Genomic DNA, 24,935 nt, shown 5'->3' with positions numbered 1-24,935 from the left:
AGCTGAGTTTCCTCCCTTCACATTTATGCATGTGTGTGTGCATGCACATAAAGACACTATAAGACCATGAGACTGCATTAATAGGCTTTCCCTGGGAAAACAAAAAACATTTTCTCTACTTTTCTTGTTTTGACACAAAGAATGGAGGGGAGCTGGTACTCTCTACTTATGAAGACAGGGTATGCAGCTGGAGGTTGCTTTTCCCCAGGTAACACAAGCACTAAAGGATGGCAGAAGGTCACACAAAGCTGAAAGCACAGAACATTTAGGGTACAAGGAGTTCACCAAGATTTCATAGGGTGGGACCTGAGGTGCTATAATTAGCCTCCAAAAGCCATTTAGCCCTGTCTGTAGCCATTAAGTTGTACTTGACCCAAGTCAGGGCAGCATAAACAGCCCTTTGTGTTTGATGGGTTTCATATAAATAACTCCAAGGCACAGCACCACTCCTTAGGTCCAACCTAGCACAGAGCAACTGTGTAACAACGACTTTAGGAACAGTCTGTCCCCTCGCTGTCACAGGTGACAAGAGCAGCAGTCCAAGTGTAACTCAAGTTCAGGCAGACACTGAGGGCTGACACACAATGCCTTGTTTACATCTACCAAACTCCTACCACCATTAACTTCTCACAGAGCTACAGCAATGATGGAAAACGGAAATAAAAGAGGCCAACACTGGTATGTCACACAGCCACTCAGAAAAGGTGACATCGACGGTATTTTCTGAGAGTTTTAAGGACTACCAATATCTGCTTGAAAACACACCCAAAGAATCCACATCATCTCACTTCAACTGCACATTTAAGTGTCCTGCCTGAGCACCAGCCAAATTTGCAGCAGCTGGGGGAAAGTTTTTTCTCATCATAATAAGCAGAGCAATAACTGGTAGGGAAGAACTACTCAGCGAGATGAAAAATAAAAATGATTGGGGGGAAAAACACTTGTTATCTAACCCTGAGAAAATATCTCCAAAGTTTACTTTCTCCACTATTTCGCAACCCAACAGCAACACAAAGAAATTGTGAAACTCGACGCATGTTTATGAAGGTTTTGTACAGAAAAGAGCAGCATTTATAGTATCAGTGCACAGCTGAAGCTGCCAATATCACCTGACACATATTCAGGTGACAATCAGCACATTCATGCTTCCTCTTTCAGGAGTTATTTAAAAGAACGACTAGTCTTCTATGGCAAGACAAAAGAAAGCAAACGAGCAGATGAAAGCACACAATCAGATAAACAAAGCCCAAGTTAGCACGCAAAAGGTGAAGATGAAACCATAAACAACAAGGAAATTCTCAAAGTATTTTTAGCGACAGGAAAAGATGAGCTTTGGCTCTCGCTGCCTTTCTCTCTCCAAGTCCCCAAAAGCGCTGGGAGAGCCCTTACGGACGCCGCTGCCGAGGGGACCGCGCGGCCCCGCTCAGCCCAGGGCCGGGGGAAGGAACACACTTACCTAAGGTGAACTCCCATTGCTCGTTCCCCAGAGACCGCTCGGGCACCACCTCCAGATCTAGCATTGGCTCAGGTAGCGCGGAGGCCGCGGGCTGGCACGGCGGGTCAGCGGTGGCTGCGCCGGACCCTGCGGGAGGGACGCGGAGGGAAGCGCGAGGGAAGCTCGCAGCCCGAGCCCGGCCCCGCCACCGCCCCCTGAGGGGACCGGCCGCCCCCAGCCCCCGGGGGCAGCGCTGCCTCGCAGCCGGGCTGCCGCGGGGGAGGCGCGGGCTACGGCAACCGGCCGCCCCTCCCCGCCCCGCGGCCCCGCCGCCCGCGCCCCCCGCCCGCCCGCTCAGCTCGTCCCAGCCGGTCCCGGAGCGCGGGCGGCGCGGCCCCGGCGGGGCGGGGGAGCGGCCGCGGCCCCGGCGCTCGTCCCTGAGGGGCCGGGGGGGGCTCCGACCCCCCCCGCGCCGCGGGCCGCCACTCACCTCACTTGCGGCTGCTGAAAAAGTGCTTTGCAGCTGTCGTCAGGCGCGCCCGCGCGCGGGCGGGGCGGGGGCGGGGCCGGGGGTTGCGCCCCGCCCCCTGGCCGTGGGCGAGCGGGGAAGGCGTCGGCTTGGGGAGGGGGAGGCGCGGGTTCGAGTCCCACCCCGGCCTCGTCGGCAGACGAGGTACAGACCTACAGCAGCAGCCGCGGTTACACCCGACACGATAACCTCGGGATCCTAAACAAAATAACCAGCCCAAACCACAACTCAGGGCCGTCCAGTTTTTCCAGTTGAAAGGCCAGAGTGGAGGAAAGAAGCGTTAAGGCGAAATTAGTCAGTGGCACGAGCAAAGTTACCGGAATGAGCTCGGGAGTGACTCAGTGAGGAAGAAAGGAGGAACGAGGTCATTGGCTTTGCGGTGTGGTCTGAGCAAACAGGGGTACAGGGGTACTGCCAGCCAAGAGCTCTGACCCAGGAAAGCCCCCATTTCCCTTGGGAACCTGCTCTGGTCACACCCAAAGACCCAGAAACATCCACAGAGCTGGGGACGAAACTGAACCAGGATGTGCCACCACCCGGGACAGCACACATCAGACCAGCCCTCGTTTTTATGGTGGAAACTTGATCCAAGATAAAAGGCAGCAGGTCAAGCACTGCCCAAATAAGCAGAGAACTGGAAGAGAAAAACCAAGGATATGGACCAGTGCCATGCTCACACAAAGTCACACCTCTCCTGGAGCAGGGCAGCACAAGCCATGGAAATTCAAGAGGATGCAGAGGGTGTGGCAGCAGCTATAATTCCTTCTGCTGGCAGGCTGGGGCTCCGGGGGGGGGCAGAGAGTGGGAGGAGATGCCTTTTTTCCATATTTTTTTGAGAGTGGTAGCAGAACAACTTCTCCTTTGGTGATACCCATCTTCCATCCCCTCTCTCTGCTGCATCCCTCCTGGTGGTGATGCTCAGTCCTAGCCTGAGCTCACACCCCATCCCTGTGCCCATCATGTCCCAGCATGGTCTGTCCCACAGCAGTGGGAAAACGTCAGACAGAAGACAGTCAGCAGACAGAAAACATCAGTAAAGCATACCCTTCAGGCTGCCCAACACAGAAATTTGAGGTCTGCATGCTTTTAAAAAAACAAAGTCAAACATCATTTCAGCTAGGTTTGCACTGTGGCTCCTTCCCACAGGCAGAGGGAGCCATGGCTGGCAGGGGGGATCAGAGCATTGAAAAGAAATCCCAGTTGTGTTTGGCAACAGGACCCTGGCCAGGCTCTGCTATGGACACTACATTTCTCAGCATCTCTCTTCAGGTCACAGAGTTGTCAAAGGAAGTAAGATTTTAATGTATATGGCGTGGAGCAAGCCCCAGGGAAATTAGTTTTCCCTTGAAGTCAGCTGCATGTTGCTCTATTTATTATTCATGCCTTGCTTGCTTTTTTTTTTTGCTTTTTTTTTTAATCCAAGCGTGGTGACATCTTAATATGCTGAAAAGCACAGGGGTGCTGCCAATGTTTCCCCTTCACTCCAGCCCTCTGACACATCTTTATTGGCTCAAAAACAGAAATTAGTCTTTCCTCTCCTGGGAGCAAGGCTAATACTTATGAGCCACTTGCCTCTCTCCAGCTCACTATAGATGTACAAAATATATATAAATTTGTATATATACAATATTTGTGTATTTTTATATGTAAGTTCATATTGTGACATCCATAAGAAATGTATTTGAGAGAATAAATATGTAGCTAGAAACTTTACATACGTCATTCATTTAACAGAATACAAAGCACAGCACCTACTTTTGGGCAGATCCATGGCACATGCAGCCCTCAGGCTGAGTTGCTGGGAAAACAAGTGGCTGCAGATCAGTTGGGCTTTGCAGAAACCTTTCTCCACCTTGTTCCTGTGTTTGGTGATTCCCTTTGAACGCCCAGTGCTGCAAACTGGGGGATACAAAAGTATGGGCTTTCATTAGAGAAGATTCAGCATCCTTTGTAAGAGAGTATCACGAGTACAAGCTGAATTCACCAAGGAGAATAAAGGCCAAATACAGTGGCAGAGAAAAAGGAATTATTTCTGAGTGTGCCTCTCTGCTGCCACTATTTTCACACACCAGCCCAAACCCCAGGCTAAGCGGAAAAGGGCCGGGCACTGCCAGGTCTGGGGCTTTGTTCTTAAAAACATTCGCCAATACATTAACAAGGGGCTGCCACCTCCTCCCCGAGCTGCAAACGCACCCCTGACATTACCAGGAGGGCAGAGCTGGGCAGGGAAGGGCAGTGCCCCCCTACGGGGCTGGGTGTTCTGGTGAAGTGCAGTGATTCCCAGGGTGAGGAGGGAGGCTCCAGGCAGGAGCACAGACCAACAATAACTCCCAGCTGGCCGAAAATCCCACCACAGCCTCCTGAGGGAGGGCAAGTGCAGGCACAGCTGAGATGGGGAGCACCTCCTTGCACTCACACCCACCAGAGAGCCCAAGCCCCTCCTTCTCTGGGTTCACACAAACTCCCCCAGGCACCTAAGGAGCCTCCCTGGATTCCCAGAGCAGCAGAAATCAAACCCCAGAGTGACTGGAGGAGCCCCTCAAGCTCCCCAGTGACTCCAGGCAGGGTGCCACTTTTGAGGCAGATTGGGCAAAGCACCATCATTTTGACAACTGCTCGTGATAGGCAAAACTTAAATTTTAAAAGGATAAAATTAACCTTCTGGCTCTCCAGATTATGGAGCACTCCTTGGAAAATTCAGCCCCAGGGCTCAGGAAGCAATGCACAGTTTTCTGAAAATCATAATCAATTTTTAAAGCCTGGCTCTGTTGTTAACATTTCTGACTGAATGAATGGCAATGGGTGCATCCATCGGAGACGCTGCTACCAAATCCTTGTGATGCCATCACATTTTGGGGTGAGATCAGCAGCTGTAGGGGATTAATGGATTTCAACCGACTTTTTCTAAAATTTTTCATAATTTTTTTTTTACCTATTTTTTTTTCTAAATTCTACACGTCTGGGGAGATGCTGGCCGAGAAGAGCTGGGCTTTTCAATCCAGCCGGTTAAAAGAAAGCAGAAAATTGCAAAAGTCACCAGGAGGGACAAGAACAAGCGCGGGCTGCAGCCGTGCGCGGAGCGAAGGAGAGCTGCCCTCTCCCGATCGGATTCAAGAGCAGCACAGAGCAGTCCGGGGGAAACCTGCCCTGTGGCTGCTCCTGAAAATGGGTTGGAAGCAGATCCCAGCCTTGGCAGCGCTGGTTCAGTTGGAGGAAAGATATTTGCTGTGAAGCTCTGAAGTCGCTCTGATTTTTTGGAGGTGCTTTTCCTGCTGCGAGGCTCTGGGCTGGCGCTTAGGAATGGATCCAAAAGGGCTGGCAGCTCCAAGAGGGAGATTGCACTCTCCAAGGGGGGGATTATCCCACTCTTTCAGGGGGATTTATCACACAGCCGAGGGTTTCGGGTCCCACCGAGCTGGGCAGTGCCATCAGGGCCAGGCTGGGGGCCCCGGGCGGGCAGGGGATGCTGGCAGCACCGAACCCGGACCTTCCCAGGGGAGACCCCTGGCTCCGATCTTCCCTGCTCAGCACTTTCCCTGCTCGCCTGCGCTGAGCATGCCCTGCCCTGCCCTGCCAGGATGGTTTGCGATCACCCTGGAACGCCGGGGCGGCGGCAAAGGTGAACACAGCATCAGCATCCCAGCGTGCTGCGAGGAGCTGCCCCGCTGCTCTGCTCCCGCAGGGCTGCTGGGGCAGACAGTGCCTTTTTCTACCTTTTTCTGCACAGACACAATCCTTCAGCCTGCCCTGAGTCTTATCCTGAGGCTCCCTGGGCTGTGGCTCACATGCTCCAGGGCAGCATCCTCCTCCCTGCTGGCTGTGCTGGCGGCTGTGCAGCCCATCCAATAAAGATTTTGGAGGTGGTTCTGTGCTTGGCCAGGGCAGGGAGGTGATGTGTGCCTGGCATGGGCCGTGTGGAGCATGGCAAGGCTACAGCTCGTCCTCAGCCAGGACCACGATGATCAACAGCATCGCTTCTCACATCCCAAATTTCAGCTTCTGGCAGCTAATAAAGCTCTCCTGAATTTTTGCACTGTGCTTGGTGTCTGGAAATGGGCAGGAACGGGAGGGTCTCTTACTCACAGGCTGTGGTGGATAGATCCAACCACAGAGATGCTCTTTGAGCCTCGCTCCCACTGCAGTGCCCCGTGGTCCCGCTGGCACATCCTGCCCGGGATGCAGAGGTCTGGATGTGGTGAGGTTTGAAGGAGCTGGTGATGAGGCACCTTGTTGGGGTTAGTGGTTTCAGAAAGTCACGCAGCCCACAGGACCACTGGCACCAGGTCCCAGCAGTCACACCAGATGTGCTCTGCAGAGCAGAACTGAAAGCAGAACCAAAAAGAGGATCTGTCCTCTCATCTGTGTGGGAGCATCCGCCAAGTGGCTCTGGGACGGGGCTGTCGCTGCCAAGAAAGTTTTGGGGGTTCCTCAGCAGCAGCTCTGACCTGAGCAGAAGGCAATCACTGGGCAGCTCAGGTAGAGTCTGTGCATGCAACTCTGCCTGTCCCTCCCTTCCCTCCTCACCCTGGTCCCCAGACCTGAAACACAGCCAGAGCAAATGACCTGGAAGGTTCCCTGCCCATCACAGGGGGGCTGACCTAAATGCTCTCTAAGATTTCATCCAGCCCTGAGCATTGTATGATCTGTGACCTGGAGCAGGATTACAGCTGGCTCTCATCCTGGCTGAGCATCCCAAACTACCCTCCTCCTCCAGGGCTGCAGCAGCTGTGGGCACAGACTCCTGGCTCCATGGACAGGCCACCCAGGTGTCCACAGGCTGGTGGCAACCCTCTGGTTGGCTGGGGCAACTAGGAAAGGCCAGTGAGGAGCTGGATGGTGCTGGAAGGGGATTGCAGTGCCTCATCTCCAGAGCAGGTGTCTCACTGTGGTGCTGCCCCGTGCAGGGGCCAGCAGGGAGCAGGGGATGGAGTGCTGTGAAGGACAGGGCTGTTAGCTCTGGGTGGGGTGGGAGGGGACCTGGTGCTTCCTCTGGGTAGATGCCACATCATTCTGGGAAATGAGATACTCAGAGCTTTCCTGGCTCTGAGGTGATGGCCAGTCTGGTGTTTCTGGGTAGAGCTGCCTCTTCATCAAGAATTGTCTTCTGGTAAGACCTGTCCCCACCATGCTTTGTTTGCAATCCAGCAGCAAACCCACCTCTCTGCTCTCCTCCAAGTTTAGAGCTCCCAGGGTTTCAGCAGGAGGTCACTGTGCCTGTGCAGCTCTGCTGTGAGGGGCCAAAGCCCTGAAATTCTTCCAAAATCCTGCAACAGCAGCAGAACCACCCCAGTATCTGCTTTGGTAACAGTCACATGAGAAGTGATCAGAGACCAGGGCATCCCACAGACAAAAAGCTTTGGTTCCCTTACACTGCTTGTTTCTCTATGTCTAGACTTTGCTGGGTTTTTGTAAGGTATGAATAACAAAAGCTGAAAGGGTTGGGCATGCAGGTAGGAAAGGCTCAGAGGGACAGACTCTCCCAGCAAGCCAGTGGATAACAGCTGGAAAAGCCAGGAGCTTTCAGGCATAAACTTTGCTCCATCTCTAGAAGGTCTTTCTCTTTTCAAGATAAACCCATGACCTGCTCCAGGGAAGAAAGAAGATTGCAAAGGGGGAAATGTAGCAAAGTCATCAATTCCTATGGAAAGCAGAGAATCACTGCCTGTAGAACAAGAGAAAGTGGAGCCCCAAGAAAATCCATGTCCTCCAAGACCCCATCATCAAGTCAACAGGGTAGAAAACAGCTACATATCAGAAGAGATGTGGGAAGTAACAAAGACTCAGCAGAAGTCTCACCAGCTGTGATAAACTGTGGACCAGTAAGAGGCACAAAACTGAGCAAGAAGCATTCTGGTTTCCCACTCCTTTCCCCAACCATCCGCTCTGCCAGGTGACAGCACCAGAGAGGCAGCACTCAGCTCTTCTGTGCTACTTTTAAGAAATGAGCCCAAGGCAATTCTGAAAATTCACTTATCTCAACCTGTAATTGAGAAACCTATTTAATAGTTACTTAAACCGGAGCAGCTCTGAGCGTGCAGCAGTTGATGAATATGCATGGCCTGGGATTTACATTTGGTGGCAGTGTGAAGACAGGATGTCAGGCAAATGAGCTACAAGAAATGTTGCCCATGCAAATGCTCACTCTGCTCTAACTTCTCACTACAATTCCCATCCTTGAAGCCATTTCTGTCATTCTCTTATTTGCATTGGAAATGTAGTAACAAAATAATGCAACTTCACAGAAATCAGTCCTGTTTCTGTTCAGATAGGATGGATCCTTTAATACATCTATGACAGAGTGGAGTCCTGAACTAACAGTAAACAAAAAAAAAAAAAAAAAACCAAAAACAAAAAAAAAAAAACAAAAAAAAAAAAAAAAAAAAAAAAAACACAAAAAAACCAAAAACAAACAAACAAACAAACAAACAAACAAACAAAAAAAGTATAGAAGTCCTGATAAGATCATTCCAGGCCATGCAGTTCTGGAATTCTCTGAAACCACATCTTCATCTAACTTCCCAGACCTCACCTGAACAAGGCTTGTTATTAGACAAACCTATCATAGATCTGCAGGAACAGAAAAGCTGCTGTTTTCACACTTCATTTTCTCAGTTTTCTGCTTTCAGAAAGGGGACCATGAGCCCAGGACAGATGCTGTTTCCCTCAAGAGAAACTAGGAAACCTGCTTATCCAGGTTTTATCCTTCAGTAAAGGGACTAAACATTGAGAACCCCACATGCAATGCTGCATCCAGCCCTGGAGTCCTTAAGAAAAGGACATGGACCTGCTGGAGCAAGCCCAGAGGAGACCACAAAGAAGCCCTGAGGGCTGGAGCATCTCTGTGTAGACAGTTCAGCCTGGGGAAAGCTCCAGGGAGTTCTTAGAGCCCTCTCTGGAGAGAGACTTGACAAGGGCATGGACTGACAGGACAAGGGGAAACTCCAAACTGACAGGGGAGAGGTTTAAATGAGGTATCAGGAAGAAATTCTTCCCTGTGAGGGGGGTGAGGCCCTGGCACATGTTGCCCAGAGCAGCTGTGGATGCCCCATCCCTGGAAGCATTCAAGGCCCAGTTGGATGGGGCTCTGAACAACCTGGTCTTGTGGGAGATTGGAACTAGATGAGATTTAAGCACCCTTTCAAGCCAAACTATTTCAGAATTCTGAGACAGTTATTTCTCTCTGTTCTCTTGGGTTCAGAAGAGGTCATATAAGAGGAGGAGGTTAAAAAACCCAACTGGAAGCAACCATACCTCACCTGCTGTGCTCCAGGTCCTGACATCCTTCTTAAATCCAACAAGGTCCAGCATTTTCAGTGGTCTTTCACTCCCACATTGAGGGAGTGCTAGTTAAGGCACTGAACTGCCATGCTTTTAAAATTCTTTTTGTGCCTCATGCAGGGAGACTTTCAGATTCCTTTCGCTTGTACAAATTCCATCTAGGAAGAGCCAGAGGACAAAGTGCCTCTGTCCTTTGCCTGCAGCCAAGAAAAGGCTGTACAAGTACTGTAGTCATCCACTTGTGATGCACCTTGAGCAGAAAAGCAAATCCTTCCATCAGCTTGCAGGTAAATGGACAAATTACCCAACAGCTCTATGAACAGCTGTTTACAGATGCCTTTAAAACACTGCCTGGACAGCAGAGCCTGCAGCAGCTGACAGACACCAATTGCCCTCAGCAAGGGAAGCAGAACAACATGGTTTGTCATTTGTCTCTTTGAAAAGCTACCTCCCTTTGGCACTGAAAAACATCTCCAGGAAAGCCACAGGTCACAGCAGTGCTGTTTTTCTTTGGTGCTCTCTGGCCTGTTCCCAGCCATACTGTAAAACTATAAAATAAAGTTATTCATTATCCTTTTGCACATAATTTTCCTAAAGCATTGTTATGAAACAAGCAGTCCTCTACCTGATTTCAGTACTTAACCACTGTCATTCAGTCAGTGTTAGCTATTTGAAGTTATACCACCTAAAATTTTAGCAGCTTCAGAAAGTTTTCAGGTGTAGCATACAACATTCATATTTTCCCCAGAGAACTTCACCACATTTCCCCACTTCCTGAACTCACACATGTAATTCCCCTGGCTCCCCCCTTGCCCAAACAGCACAATTAACAAGGTTTGGTGGCTGTTCCCACAAACAGCACTCTGTAAGTGCACACAGCCCCTTGCTTGGGGCCCCTGGAGCAGATCCATGCTTTCAGAGTAAGCAGGGCATATCAGTTGTAAGAAATAAGAGTTTCAGAGCAGCAAAATCCACATTTTCCCCAATGCAGACCCTTTATTAAAGGCTGCTCCCAGACAGCAGCTGAACACAGCAAAGGGGTCAGTTAGAGAAGTGACCACTGGATGTCACCACTGCTTTAGTCATGGACATCAAGACAGCTTTGCACCTAAACAAAATACATCAGCAGGGACCACCAGGGAGTCAAATAAACTTACAGCACCTTGATTTCACTACACAGAAGTTTATTATGAAAGTTAAACATACAACACAAAAAGTAGCAAAAGCAATCCTGTAGCTTAAGGCAACTCTTACAGGAGATGAATTCAAGAAAGATGATGCAACTTCAGTTTAAATAGAAATTATGAAAAATATCAAATTGCATCAATAACTTAAAATGCACTTTAAAAAGTCTGCACTAACCAGCAGAGGGTAAGGGCTGTGATCTTAATGCCAGCATTAAGATATGGAAAGCAGCAGAATGCTAAATGATGATAGGGAAAGTTCAGTATTTACACAGAGATAGCAATGTTAATATCTGATAGCGTCATTTCCTGTGTACTTATGGTTTAAAACCACTGTCTGAAACGTTAGGAAAACCTTTTAAAATAAATCTTCAGACTATTCCATCAAAAATACACAGATGGCAGAGAAGATCCAAGGCTAGGGATGCGTGCAGATGCATGCATGTGTCCCTTAAATAACTCCTTGCAGAAACACTTCAGAAAAAATTATTTCTTTGGGGGAAGAAGAGCAAGAAGAATATGTGGCCACAGAGTGAAAAAGATTATCTTTCAGGTGAATCACATTTAAATTGAAGTATCAAAATATTTCTATTTGATGACATTCTCACAGTTTACAGTTAATGACATTTTAAGTGAATGTTAAATATTCATATTATTAACATACAAAGATTCTCCTTCACATTGACATCTGCTTACACTTTTGCAAGACCTCTTTTGCATCAATTGTTTTGCCATTAATGAGGAATGTAAAATTGTCTTAATTATAGAATTTATGAAGATTTAACTGTTCTAACCATATAGAGCTTCTACCTTTAAAATAATTCTTAAAATACTAGGTTCAGATCCCTTATTTTAAAAAGGTATTTAAGTGACATTTTAATCAATCAGGCTGTACAGGAAGCACCACATTTTAACAAAGCCAAATGATACCATGTTTCTAATAGATTTTCTTCAAATATTGGATGCAATGAAACCTTTGGAGCAACTCCATTTACCACCACCCCAAATACAACAAGATTAATTCATACATTAATTCATCCCAAATCTTACCCTGTTAGAAAATGCAATATATACTGCAACAGTCTTAATTTGCATAAGATTTAATAGAAGGAGCCTATGTGCAGTACCAGATTCCTGCACACAAGCTCATCTCAGCTTTTCACCATTCAGCACAACTTTACAAAAAGCCTAAGATATAAAATATACTTAAAGCAGTTATCTTAAACATGATTTAATATATATATATATCACCTTGGCAGCTGATCACTTTTGTTCCCAGTTTAAATGCTGTTGAATCTGATTGTGGAGTTGCAGTATCCCTTTGAAGAACTAGTTAAAAAAATCCCTGAATAAAACAGAAGCCAGCCTGCGACTTCCTCTGAGTTTCAGTAAAGCACTATATACAGGGTATAACAGCCACCCAAACTCACTTGAACAGAATAAAATCTAGACAGATAATGGGGCAGAATGCATTAATGCACAAAAATATACATTTTAAGATTTTCATAATTTTAAAAGTGGAACCAATGAATTGTTAGCAGTTAAATGAATACTGCAACTGTAACATTTACAAACCCACAAAGTTTGAAAACTGATTCCAACAGCTCTGATTCACTGGGTTTAGCTTGGAAATAATGCAAAATAATGTCAGCAGTTTTAAGAAGGTCTTGCAAATTTAGAAAAAAGAAAACTGAAAGAAAGATAAGAATGCATTATCTAAAAGCAGGAACACAATAAAGACAATCAAAATTCCAAAAGCCCATATTAAAAAATTAAGCTTGGAATGCATTGGCTTCCAGCAGTTTACAAAAAGAAAAAAAAAAAACAAACCCAAAAACAAAAAAGTTGTTCTAAATCTGTAATATCTTGACCTATTTTTAAGTGACAATTTTTATTACAGTTGAGAAAAATGGTTTTATAGCTGCATAAGTTTCCATTTCACTAAAATAGTGCCAACAAAAATAAGTTTGCATAGAAAAACAAAATTTCGAATTGCCACTGGCTACATGCTTAAAATGGGAAATGCAGGTATTGTAACATAAACATAGTGCAAACCATGGCAGTTGGTGGTGACTTGGACTGCCGCAGGTCAGGAAACAGACCATAATATACCCAGTTATCACAGTTTCTGGTCTTTTATTCAATCCTTTGCCAAGTAGAAGCAATGCATGTGTGCAGACCCGTGGGACGCCTGCTGCCGCTGACTAACGTAGTTTGAGATCATCACCACTGCCCAGGTTAGATCCAGGACTAGGGTCTTGCTGTCTTCTTGCCTGCATTAACAAACACACACTGGGGATAAGCAACCATGAAATCATCAATTCTCTTATTCACTATATTAACATAACAAAGACCATCACCAATTTAAGGCAAAACCTTTACAATTCAAGCAGTAAGCAAAGCAGTAATTTTTAACATCAAAACCATTCTTTCCCCCCCAGATTCAGTTTACCCCCCAAAGCTGCTCTCAGAGCAGGGCAGTGGCTCTGGCAGCCCAGCACTGCCCTGTCCCTGGGGCTCAGAGCCTGCTGTGCCTCCCCAGCCAGCCCAGAGCTCCCAGCAGGGACTGTGTGCCTGTGCCCACAAACGTGCACTCTCACACTGCCAGGCTTCAAATATCACTTTTGCAATCAGCAAAGAGACCCCCACTATAGTTAGGCAACAATTTTGTGTCTCTTCTTCCAAAAATAGTTTTCTTTCCTGTGAAATTCCCTTCTGCTAACCTTTTGTGCTGGTTTTAGGAAGAAAAGCTACAATACGATATAGAGTACATCACATCATTTCTAGATAATTTTATGAAGGAAACATTTATTTAAGCTTCTTCTAGAATCAAGAAACTTATAGTAACACACGACCACAATTCAATCTATAGAGGAACACACATTTTAACACCTCATAAAAGCTGAGGTTTTACTGCTTCCTTCTTCAGTCCACCTGAAAAGTTAAACTGAGAAAACTCTGTGACATTTTATTGCACACCTGTATTAAAACAAAATGTAAGTTCTCCTTTAAATAAATGATTAAACCATTTGAGTTAATGACATTGTAAAGAGGGAATTAAGTATGGTCAGTCACAGTAAAAGACAAGGATATCTATTTTCTCTACCTTACACATGTACAGCAACACAAATGCTACATGTGAATACTTACTGCATGTAAATACATTAAAAACATTGATTTCCTCAAAATTTTAAAGCCACACTTTGACTCTGAGAATATCTCTAATACATGCTAGCTGGTTTTTAAGACATTTTAGTACCAGCACTTTTATTTAAGGTTTACAGAGTGAATAGCTGGCACCATGGCCTGTAGCTACCACATGACCCAAACAGTCTCAGGCCACATTCTCAGCTGCTGGAGGGCATCACTACACAGGCTTTATTCCAAGTGGCTCCATCAGCTTCATCAGCTGCAATAACCTGCCATATTCAGGGCTTTAAGAAATGCAAACCTTCCCTGTTCTGAAAAAAAACTTTTCCTATGTTCTTGAAAGACTGGGGAACAGCCTTAACACAGGCACTGAGCCACTGAAATACCCTTCAAGCAATTACTGTGTTTGCACTATCACACTGAACAACACAAGTGCTTCAACAGAACTGTGACTAACAGGGGCACAAGTGGTGCTCTGTGGTGTTCCCTGGGCTCTTCTGAGTCACATTTACTGACAGAGAGGAAGCCTCCCCCCAGCACAGCAGCTGTCCCGGCTCACAGTGTGCTGCTGCTGCACGCCCATTCCGAAGGGTGACCGAGCAGAGCCTGCTCCCTCCCAGACCCTCTGGCATGCACTGCTGGCTCCACTTTTTACAACTTAAGACTTCTCTTACTCTGTTCACTTCTTCCTCCCTTATCACCATTCTTCTTGTCTGCTTAATTGTATGCTCCCAGTGCACTAGGTTAGCTGCATCCAAACAGAGAACTGCTGCTTCCTTCTCCTATTTAAAAGCCAATTTAAAGTTACATTTATCTTTCATGTACAATGGTTCCTTTCTGATGCACACAGAGTTCATTCAATAAATCCCTACAGTAATCAGCATGTTTTCAGAGCAGACAATTCCCTCCTGCACTCTCCTTAGTGGTCATATTGCCACTGCTGCTTTGGAAACACTTCCACTAACTTAAATATCACAATTGCTACTGACTACATTTACATATTCAGTGTTGGTTGCACTTTAGATAATTAGGAGTGAGCCAATCTTTTTGCTTTATCTGCACTAGTTGCACTCTGAAGGAACAATCTGCTTCTCTTGCTTGCAGAAGAAATCTGAAGGTGACAACAAACATCACTGCTGTGCACAAACCCACAGATTTCTCAGTAATCTTTTTGAGGAATCGCATTATAAGCGAACGGCTCTAATCGCCACACAGCACTGATGATTGTAAGTGTTGAAGGGTGTATTCCTTCAGGCCCTTGAAACAACTTCTGCACTCTCTCCTCTTTGTAGAGATACAAAGTATTAGAAGATGTCGTTTAATTAAGCTTTTTACATTATTTCCAAAAGCCAAATCATTCAGCTTTGACTATCAAAATCACTGAGGGAAAGCCCATACTTCCTTTTTCCTTCAACAGAAAAGTAAACTGTGTTGTAAAGATTTTCTTAATATGAAATGTTTGTTCATCAAGTATGATTAGACTTCCAGGCTAATTTAAGAGTTGTACCAAGATTAGCAAAATAGCAACAGTTCTACTTTGCATACCCTTCTATTGAACAGACTGTAACAAGATTTCTTCTGGTTTTACTGCTGCCTCTTTCTTCTAAAAGGAAACAGACACGCATTGTCTTTAAGAATTACCAAAATCTTACTTCTACCAATTTTGCACTCAATAAACATTTTTACACTTAACTAGAAAAGACCAGCAAGTTAATTGCTGCTATATTACTACTCTAAAAACAACAGAGTTTCTTCTTCAGAAAACAAATCATATGCACAGCAATTTTATTGTCAAATTTCAGTGAAGGCTCCAAGATATGAGCATATGGTTGCATTTATGCTTTGCTTAAAGTGGCCTTTTCTTTCAAAGCATATGAAAGAATTTGCATGATTCGTGACCTCATTGCTACTTGTAGAGTTTGCAGAAGCCACTAGTGAACAACTACCAGATTTGCCCTTTCAAGTGATATGCAAAAGGCATGACAAATGACCCTCAAATGCACCAAAAGCAGTCATTACAATATCTTACAACAGTGTATGTGGATAAAGCTGTAATTTTGAATATCAGTAAGTGGGGATTTACACAAGCAACTGCAACATGTTGGAATGACAGCTCTGACTCAGGCACCCTCCTTTCCTTGTGCTACTACTGTGCAAAAAAGACAAACGTGTGAAGCAGACTTGTTCTAGCAGTCACAACCATTCTGCCAGGGCACAACGTGCACACTGTACAAAAACTACAACTGTGCTTCTCATGCTGAAAGAAAAATACAAAAAATAAAAGATGCTTGGTAAAGACTAGAAAAATCACTTTGTCTGAAGACAGAAAGCACATTGTAGAGCAAGAAGCACAACTTCTGTAAGAAATGCCATGAGAGCCTTGTAGGAAGAATGTGACTATCAGTAGGGTAGTATCTGCTAGTTCTTCTCAGCCTATTACAGGAAGCTAAAACTTCCTTTTTATAGATGTAAACCAGTAATTTGCAGACTTCTCACCACACTGGGTGTCCTATACTCCTCAGCACAGCTAATCAACCCTCTAAATTGAAGGTTTTGCTGTAATTTTTGAAATGCATAAGTTTTGCTGCCATGCAAAAGCACCAGTATTACTCTCAGTGAATAATGGGCTCAGCTTCTCTAGGATTAAGGAGACTTGCTTCAATTAAGAAAGATGCATCTATCTTTGCCATTGGGAAATGGAATGCACTGCTATGAGTCATGCTTAATGAGCCATGAGAAAACAGCAGTTATTCATCTTTTCACTGTCTATTTCATTTTTTCAGTCAAATGTTGATTTTACATTTGAAGGAACACTACTTTGCATGTTCTTCATTTGTTATTTAGTGAAAGGATAACAAATACTTGCTTGTGAGAAACTTGTAATTAGTACACAGATCCCACCAGAGCTGCAATTACCCTAAAAATGAATGTATTTTAACCAACATTGCCAGTTTTCTCCCAAATATCCAGGAACAGAAGAGTTAAGGCGATGGGCACATCAGGAGTTTCAACACCAAAAAATACTTCACACTCAGCTTTCAGCACATGAAGCCATGCAAATCTTCAGCAGCACAGAAGGAATTGTAACTGGCCACAAGCCATTGAAAACCTCTAACCCTGGAGAGAGCCTGATGAGCAAGTGAAAGAATTGCAGGAACGTATTTGGCAAAATACCATTTCAAAGCCTCCAATCACATGCTACTCTAGGCTTACTCATGCTGAACTCATAATGCTGGTAAATGACACACTGACAAGAAAGAGAAGTTTTCTAAAAGCATTTTGACTTGAGAGCAAACAAACACAAAAAGTGTGCCCTATAGTACCTCTTGCACCTATGCTCTCTTTAGGGGTTTAGGGGAATGGACTGAAAGTCCTATCAAGAGCATGGTGCTGTAATGTGTATCATATTATTTTTCTTCTCAAAAAAACTATATAGCTCAGAATCATCAAATCAGTAACTTTTATCATTGAGTTTTCTGAACAAGAACTACATTGGAGGCTTTACATCTGTTACTGGGGCACAAAGGAAAAATAAATGGTCAACAAGGAAGGTAGCACATGAGCAACCAAGAGTCAGAACACATCTTCCTCTCCCAGCCACTCAATCCTGCCCCATGCTGCAGCTTATTGTGCTTCCAATTGTGCCAACAAAATTCCTTAAACTGACTTTAAGAAGGCATCTCCAAGTACCCCTTTCCTGTGCATGTTCTGAGGCCTCAAACATACCTAAGGAAACCAACTCCTCTGACCACATGAGCTCATCAGGAAAAGATAATGCAGTCCCACTGTGTGGTTTACACGATAGCTCTGAGAAAGCAGAACTGAGAAAGCTGGAAGCAAATTTAGTAAGGATGGACAGGGCTGCCATGAAGATGGCCCTCCCTTTCTATGAATCACTTAAAAAGCAGCAGGGAAAATTGGAACCTCTGAATGCCACAGTGAAATGACAGAAACAACCATATCCACTACATAGACAACTTGGGACGCTGGTGAAGAGGAGGGAAGGGAGAGGGAGCTAATTTGAAGAAGGGCTGTCACAAAAAGAATAGCCAAAATAAAGTCTCTCCATGGACAACTCCACTGCAATTCTTTAATTGGATTCTGGCAGCTCTGTCCTGTTAAAACAGAGCAGATGCATTATGTGCCTTGGCATCTGCCATCTATAATTTACTAAATAAGTGAAAAATCAGGCTATGCTATGAAAAACTAAACAGTGAACATTTGGATTCTCTTAGGACTGCCAACCTCCACAAAAGGGATAAAAAAACCAAGCAACCAACCAAACCTGAGAATAGTTTGCAGACACTTTTCTACAAGGTATACAACCACAGGATAAAAACCACCAAAAAAACCCACAAAAAACAAAAAAAAAAAAAAACAAAAAAAAAAAAAAACAAACCTGAAATAAAGAGAGCAATATTCAGAAAAATGACCAGTAACAATCAAGCACACCTTCACATTAGTCCTGGCATCTGGGGCAGACCCACAGCAACAAAGCAATGAACTGAAAGCTCTTTGAGTTGCTGGTTAATAACAGCCTCTCCCATAGAGATTTGAACATGATTCTGCTGGCCCTGCCTTGATAGAAGGGCCGGAGAAACTCGGCCTTCTCAGAATTGGAGTCAGCAAAACTGGGGCCCTACAGCATAGTGAGAATGTCAACTTATGTATAATAGAACTTCTTTGGTCACAGCTTGATGAAGCAGCCCATGTGCTTTCTGGTCTCTGGGGGCCTTGCACAGAGAGTCTCAATCTTCACTTCTCAGAACTTTAGCCACAGCAGCACCACTACATACTGCAGTCATGAGCCACCGGCAGACAGAGGGGATATGATCTTTACCACATTCCTAGCAGGCATAGCTATCAGCATCAGACTTCATGGCCTGGATCCAGTCTCTGCAGTTGCTTTGTTTGCTGCCCATAACATCCATTTTGCTATCAGCTCTCCTTCCCACTGAACCTGGTAAGAAGTAGCCTTGATCTTCCTTAATTATAATGTCAAGCACCACTTAAATTATGCAAATAATGGAAAACAGTCTCTCAAACTTGGCAAGAGATCTGGATGTTAGACAGAATTAACTGTAGAATGCCAATTAATGCCAAGAATTTTATACTCAATGCTCTTTGTTATTCCTACTTCCATTCTGATTGTCTTTAAAGCTCACTGAAAGTCAAAATAAAAGATTTTCCTGACAAAGGCCATTGATAAGAGTTATTTAGCACTTACCTCCATCAAGACTTCATTTCAAACTCCTATCTACTCCCTAGAAACAGACTGAAAACACACATGAACTGTGTTACCTGCAGAGCCTGCTCTCCCACGGGCTGGAACAGAGCTCCAGAGCATGACCAGGCCAAGCAGCACATCTACTTCCTGACTCTCATGCACCCCCCTCATCTGAAACCTTTGCAATGGTTGCATCTTTGTTTAAAAGCTATTATGAATGTAACAATTCTGCTGCCTCAAACTGGTCACTGGACCAAGGTCACTGCAAACCAAGGAAGGAAAAAGCACAGCAGGAAAGGTAGCTCTGAAGAACTTTGAGTAGAGACTGAAATTTTTCCTTTCATATTTAAACTTCTTTTCCAAGAGAAAAAAAGCTTGAAGTGCTCCCTTTTAGAAAGTATTGCTTGAAAGCTGGACTAAAGGTTATAAATGTATAATTAATATTGATTGCCTCCAGACAGTATTCCTCTGTTGCTCAGCCCCTTTCTAACCTTCATTGACTGAAACAAGACGCTTATATTACAGTATTCCCTGATTTGCAAGATTGATCTCCTCCTCCTACAGTCAGCATTGATTCTGTACAGCACAAATTGTTTTTCTGATCTATGCATTCCATAGCACTTTGGCACAACCACCAGCTATTTAAGTTCTTGTGAAGCAAACCAATCATAACTTAACTGGCCTACCTGTACTGGACTGGCAATGAAGAGAACATTTTGAGGCAACATACTCCCACTCTAACACCTCTTTCTAATTTATGTTGTATCCATCTTGCATCTAAACAAATTATTTATGGTTGTATACAAGCATACACCAAGTCTAAGCTACCCACTGCATATAAAAAATTAATGGTTTGGGTTTCTTTCAAATCCAAAAAGATGTGTTAAAGGTTATACTATTTTTCTATTATTATCAGTTTGGAGAGTATTTACAATAAACACTAATTAAATTAATTCCAGATTAATAAGGAAAACAACACTTTAAAATCTGAGAGTCTGATGAGAAAATTTTTTTTTAAAAACCTCAAGACTCAAATTAAAAACAAAAAAGTCCCCACATACTTATTGTGATACTATATGTTTTCTGAAGCCAGTTATATTTGAGAAAAATATAATTAGAGCATTTATTTACACTAGGAGTTTCATCTTAGAAAAAATTATGAAAAGGAGAATAATTTCACTGTCTAGAACCTTGGGAAGAACAAGAAAGTCAGTCCTACTACTTTATTTTCTTTCAACTGTAAACTGTTTACACTAGTGTAACAAAATTCTGTTTGTTTTTTTAAGAGTTCCCAGTTTCAGCACAATTACATGAAGTCTGTCTTGCTCATTTCAACTGGTAATTCCCAACAAACAACAAAAATATGTAAAAACCTAGGGCAGGACACATTACTTAAAATTCAGGTAAATTTTCACTCCAGCACTTTTTAAAGGATGGAGTTGATGGGAGTTTTTGGTGCTTTGTATAGAGGGGGATTGCTTCTGAAAGAAAAAAAATTTCCAAAACAGGGTTTTTTTTTCAGCAAAATGAAGGTTTTTAAAATGGGAAATTCATGCAGTTTCCCAAAATGGCTCTGCTTAGCCATTAATGTAATTTATATTTAGCACAAGACCACAAACAGACAGATTGCTAGACTAGACTGTTTTAGGGAGAGCAAACCACTCTGCCTCTTTACTCACAATGTTGCTAAAATAAAGAGCACAGCAGTAACATAGGAAATGAACACAAAGTAGAAAAATATGACATTTCAAAAATACTGGTTGAAGAAATTACATTGGAGGACTGAGAACAGATCCAACCCATCCCCAAGTAAAGCCATGGGGACATCCCAAGCCAAGCTCTGGAGGAACTCTGCAGGACAAACTGCACACTCCCACAGATCGCTGCAAGTCTGAAATTACAGTTTGTACAAAACAAATCTTCACCAAATACCCCCACCTGCACACAGCAACACACCAGAGGGCCTCTTCTCTTTACCCACCCCTTGAAAATCCACTGCTTTGTGCCATCTGCTCCAGCAAAGAGCTGGCAGGAGGCACCTGCTTGTGGATTTTCCGCACCAAACCAGGCCATTACTTCCAATAGATTCTAATTTCACCAACCAGGGGCTGTTTAAATCTCTCCAAGCCATTCTGGACAGAGTAACACATTTTTGCATCATGCCACTATGCCAGAAGACTGAAAAACAAGCAAAAGTTCTTCCTGGAAATTCACGTCTAGACAGCAACTTCAGAGTAATTTCTGTAGAACACTTCTTATCCTGCCACTGAACTCTGGTCATTCATAGTCAAACCACACCAGAGACACTCGTACAGACTCTCTCAACCATGACACAAGGAGATAAAGACAGTGAAAATTAAACATCTGCCTCACCAACCTCCTTCAGTCTCCACGCTCTTCTAGTTTGGCAAGGGGAACATACAAATACTTCAAGTTCATGCACCTCATTTTTTTTTTAACAATAATCTTTAAATGGGGATAAGGTCTTTCTTAATGTGTATTATTAAATATGCACTGTCTCTGCATTCCAGCATTTTTGTAAAAACAAAAGCCATTGGAATGCCTTATTAGGTATCCCAATTCTGAAGGCACTAAGAACACTCACTGACTTCAAAAGTATCTTTGAAACAAAAGAATCCTGGACAGTGGGGCTGGATTTGCAGTATCTGATGTAACCAAGCTATACAGGTTGACTCAAAAGCATCTTGTATTCAAAACAAACTATGTTAAAAATGTAACAGAACACAGTTCAACTCAGAGGTGCTTAAAAACTTCAATGAAAATTCCTAAATTCACTCCCACCCTATTTACATCAGAGTAATTGCACAAAAACATGATCACCTTTGAAAATTCAAGCATAATCCACCTTAGATACCCTCAGATTCAAAGCATACGTTCATTAAAATAAAGACCTGGTGTGCTAAACTAGAATGGAAGGGATTCCATACGATGAAAAGACAGCAAACCAAACTCACAACCCTGAAGGGTTTTTTTCACGTTTTTTTAGGGGCGAGAATTTTTTTAATTAGTTGGGGTTTTTTTTCAGGATACTTTAAAATGAAAATTACCAAAGTGATAATTTCTAAATTGTTACTTGCAATTTTTTCCCCTTGCTAAGTGTTGCCATCATAATATACAACTGCCATGCACAAGACGTTTTAACATTGTTTTCAATGAGTTATCACTGATCATTCCTATGTGGGGAGTTTTAAGTCTACAGACTTTATTTTAAGTCTGCAGAAAGACTTAGAATAGGGAATCTTTTTTACCCAGAAAGCTGTATAAATAAAGAATTGAATCTGATCATTTTCATATGCTGCCAGGCTTTGGATGGATAAATATTTCCAAAGAGCTGGCGCCTCTGTTTTGGGTAGGAGTGGGTGGAATATTGCAGGATTCCCCTTCCCTCCCCCACTGAGGCAGAATCTGGTCTTTATTAAAGGCAGTTCGGCTGTAATTCTACTGTCAGAAATATCTTGATTTTCTACAGTGTTGCAATTCTTAAAACCATCATTAACACTGATGAGATCCTGTTCCACATCTGCCAATTCTGAGTTTTACTGTCCATGCCAAGCATGGCAGAAAAGAAAAGTCTAAACCTTAGTAAGGATGAAGGCTGTACAGAAATCATATTAAAACAATCATGAGGAAAGTGTCTTCATTTGTGTCTAGCATAATGTACATAAATATTCACTCAGAACACCTAGAACTGGCCTTTTCCATATAAAAGCCTTCAAGTACCATCTCTAGTGAAACCAAAGACACTGCTGGCCCCATTGACATTACAGAAACAGAACACAAGGCAGTCTGGATTAAGGTTTCTGCAGCTGTCAGCAATGCAATCATCTGAAGGGTGCCACTGACAAACTGGATTTCCAAGCTGACTGAGCATGTCAGCATCAGAAAATTCAATACAGCCCACAAATACAACAAACATGGGAATGCACTTCTATGCATCACTTTCTATTGAGAATTCAGTACAAGCATCATAAACACCAAGTGCTTACTGATTAAAGTTCATTCGATTCTGCCCAAATGCTGCGTTAGATTGAAAACAAGGGTAACAATGAATGATTTAGAAACCTGATTCCTCTTTAGGAATGCATTGTAAGTCTACTTCTGCTCTTTCCCATCTCATCTCAAAAGATTCTAATTTTTATGCAGTCCTGAGATCAAAAGTACAAAAAGCTTGTCTGTAAACATTCCAGATATATGTTCAGGACATCTAACCCCAAACACAGGAATAAAAATTGAAATGTAAAAACCAATTATAGACCTATGAGCACTGGAGGAAAAAAATCTCTTGGTTAGACATATTAAACATGCACAGAAAAATAAATAAGAAAGTATGCAAAACAATGTATTGTAATTATTAAAGATTCCTATTTGACATCACAAATTTGAAATAAACTTGACAATACTTTTCATTCTGCTTAAATATATTTCAAGACAGTAATTTTTTCTTTCTTCCTTTCTGTAGGTGATCTACACCAGTGCTTTAGAGCTGGGACAACAACTATTGTTGTTTCAAGAGAAAATGGGTACTAACAGCTAATAAGGACATCCCTTAATAGGAACTGCTTTCTGCCTTATTAAAAGCAAGAGTGTTTTCAGAAGTTATTGAATCCAGCTCCTGCAGACAGCCAAGGATGTTGCTTTTTGTGTCTCAGTGTCATGAGTTTTGATGTCTGTCACGAAGCCCCAGAATTAACTCAATCTCACTGTTAATTGAAAGAGTACTTCTGCAGAGCCTAGCTGCAAGTAAGTGTTTTCTACACTTGGAGAAAAAATTAGAGTCTCTCAGAACTCCAGAAGTTATTCCAGGAAGCCTCATTCTTTTTCAACCCTCAGCATGCACATGGCTTCTCTGTAATAAGAGGAGTGGAGATGAAAGGCACAGTGTAAGTAGAATATATCAAGAAAAGTTATATGTATATTGAGGTCACAGACATAAGGCTGGACCTAAATTCCTACTATGCTGTTCAAACTAAAGCAGGCTAGCACAGGTCGTCATGAACAGCTTAAAGCTAATTCTACCTTCCTTCTGAACTTACAAGCAGGTTCTAGCTATGCTGTGACAGAATTATTCAGGCAATCCAGCTGCTGCTCCAAGAATCCAGTGGTAGCAAGGCCTCCAAGGCAAAGATTTTACCTTTGTTACAGCTGACATCTGACCTGGCTGCAGCAGTGTTTGCAAGGAGACATACTCCAGCCACTTCAAAGTGAGAGATATTATCCTCTGTGCCTATCTGCTCCCTCTCATTCTCATGCTCAGTGCTTTCCAGTTGTAGTTGGAAGAGAAGAAAGCCTGTCTGATCATCCTAATTACCAGAAAGGATGCCAAAAGAAAAGTAGCTTAGCAATAACAATAATCAAATTTTCTAAAAACCATAGAACCAGCAGATTGATCATATTTGATTACAGTTAAGTCAGGCTGTACTGATGAAGCAGGAAGTAAGAAACAGCATTAGTAAGGGAAAGAAATTCAAAGCCCTTCTGTATTCTCCCTATTCTCTCCTGACCTTAGCCTGCCTAAACTTGCCAAATCCCCTTATGTACTTGTCCTCTTACAGCTCTTGCCTTTCTGACATCTCAGAGCAGCTGGTTTCCATTCCCTTTCCTGGCTCTTCTTTTTTCAATCCCAGTAATTTCTGCTTTCATCAAGAAAGAACAAGATTCAAGACTGTGGGGCCCTGAAGAAGCAAAGAATGAGACAGGGAAACTAAACCAGTGAAAAAAAAAGAGTGAGACTTCCCACCAGTAAGAAAAAGGTGAGGAGACAATAAAACTAGCCTGTACAAGAAAGCAGACTGTGGCATCTGATTAAATTGGCTGGTAATTTTTCCCACAACATGGGATAACAAGCTCCAAAATTGTGCCCCCGCAGCTCCCAAAGCCTTTTCTGTGTTCATGAGAAATGCAGGAAGAAAAAGATCCCTCTCCCACCTATTAAAGTATTATTTCAGAGACAAATGGCAACTCTGTAAATAAGTGTCTTTACAGCTTAAGTACCCACAGAAAAGATCATCTGCAGAAAGGAAAAAAGTACACGATCAGAGACTTCTTATCAAAAATTTTAAAACTTGAAATCCATTTTACAAGAGCAAAAAACAATGCATTTTGCAATTTTTA

At 43.4% G+C, this 24,935-nt stretch overlaps 2 protein-coding genes across 5 annotated transcripts in view; both read right to left on the bottom strand.

The window, feature by feature from the left end:
* PHAF1 (phagosome assembly factor 1) overlaps positions 1 to 1,990 on the bottom strand; it is a 34,830-nt gene extending 32,840 nt beyond the window's left edge. The window contains exons 1-2 of one of the 3 annotated variants that reach the window (XM_056500659.1): positions 1,926 to 1,990; positions 1,457 to 1,582 (exon numbers count right to left, since the gene is read on the bottom strand). In XM_056500659.1, coding sequence (XP_056356634.1) covers positions 1,457 to 1,520 — 64 coding nt within the window. In that variant the 5' untranslated portion in view covers positions 1,521 to 1,582; positions 1,926 to 1,990. The other 2 variants (XM_056500660.1, XM_056500658.1) reach the window with 2 other exon arrangements.
* Positions 1,991 to 10,405: 8,415 nt separating this feature from the next.
* CBFB (core-binding factor subunit beta) overlaps positions 10,406 to 24,935 on the bottom strand; it is a 38,807-nt gene continuing 24,277 nt past the window's right edge. For both annotated transcript variants that reach the window (XM_056500784.1, XM_056500785.1), the window contains exon 6: positions 10,406 to 12,699. In XM_056500784.1, the coding sequence (XP_056356759.1) occupies positions 12,631 to 12,699 (69 nt within the window). In that variant the 3' untranslated portion in view covers positions 10,406 to 12,630. The remainder of the gene's footprint in view (positions 12,700 to 24,935) is intronic.

The sequence above is a fragment of the Oenanthe melanoleuca genome, chromosome 11, assembly GCF_029582105.1.
Source record: "Oenanthe melanoleuca isolate GR-GAL-2019-014 chromosome 11, OMel1.0, whole genome shotgun sequence".
Classification (NCBI taxonomy): Eukaryota; Metazoa; Chordata; class Aves; order Passeriformes; family Muscicapidae; genus Oenanthe; species Oenanthe melanoleuca.
Note: the sequence above shows the minus strand (reverse complement) of the source record. Positions and strands in the feature narration are given on the sequence as shown.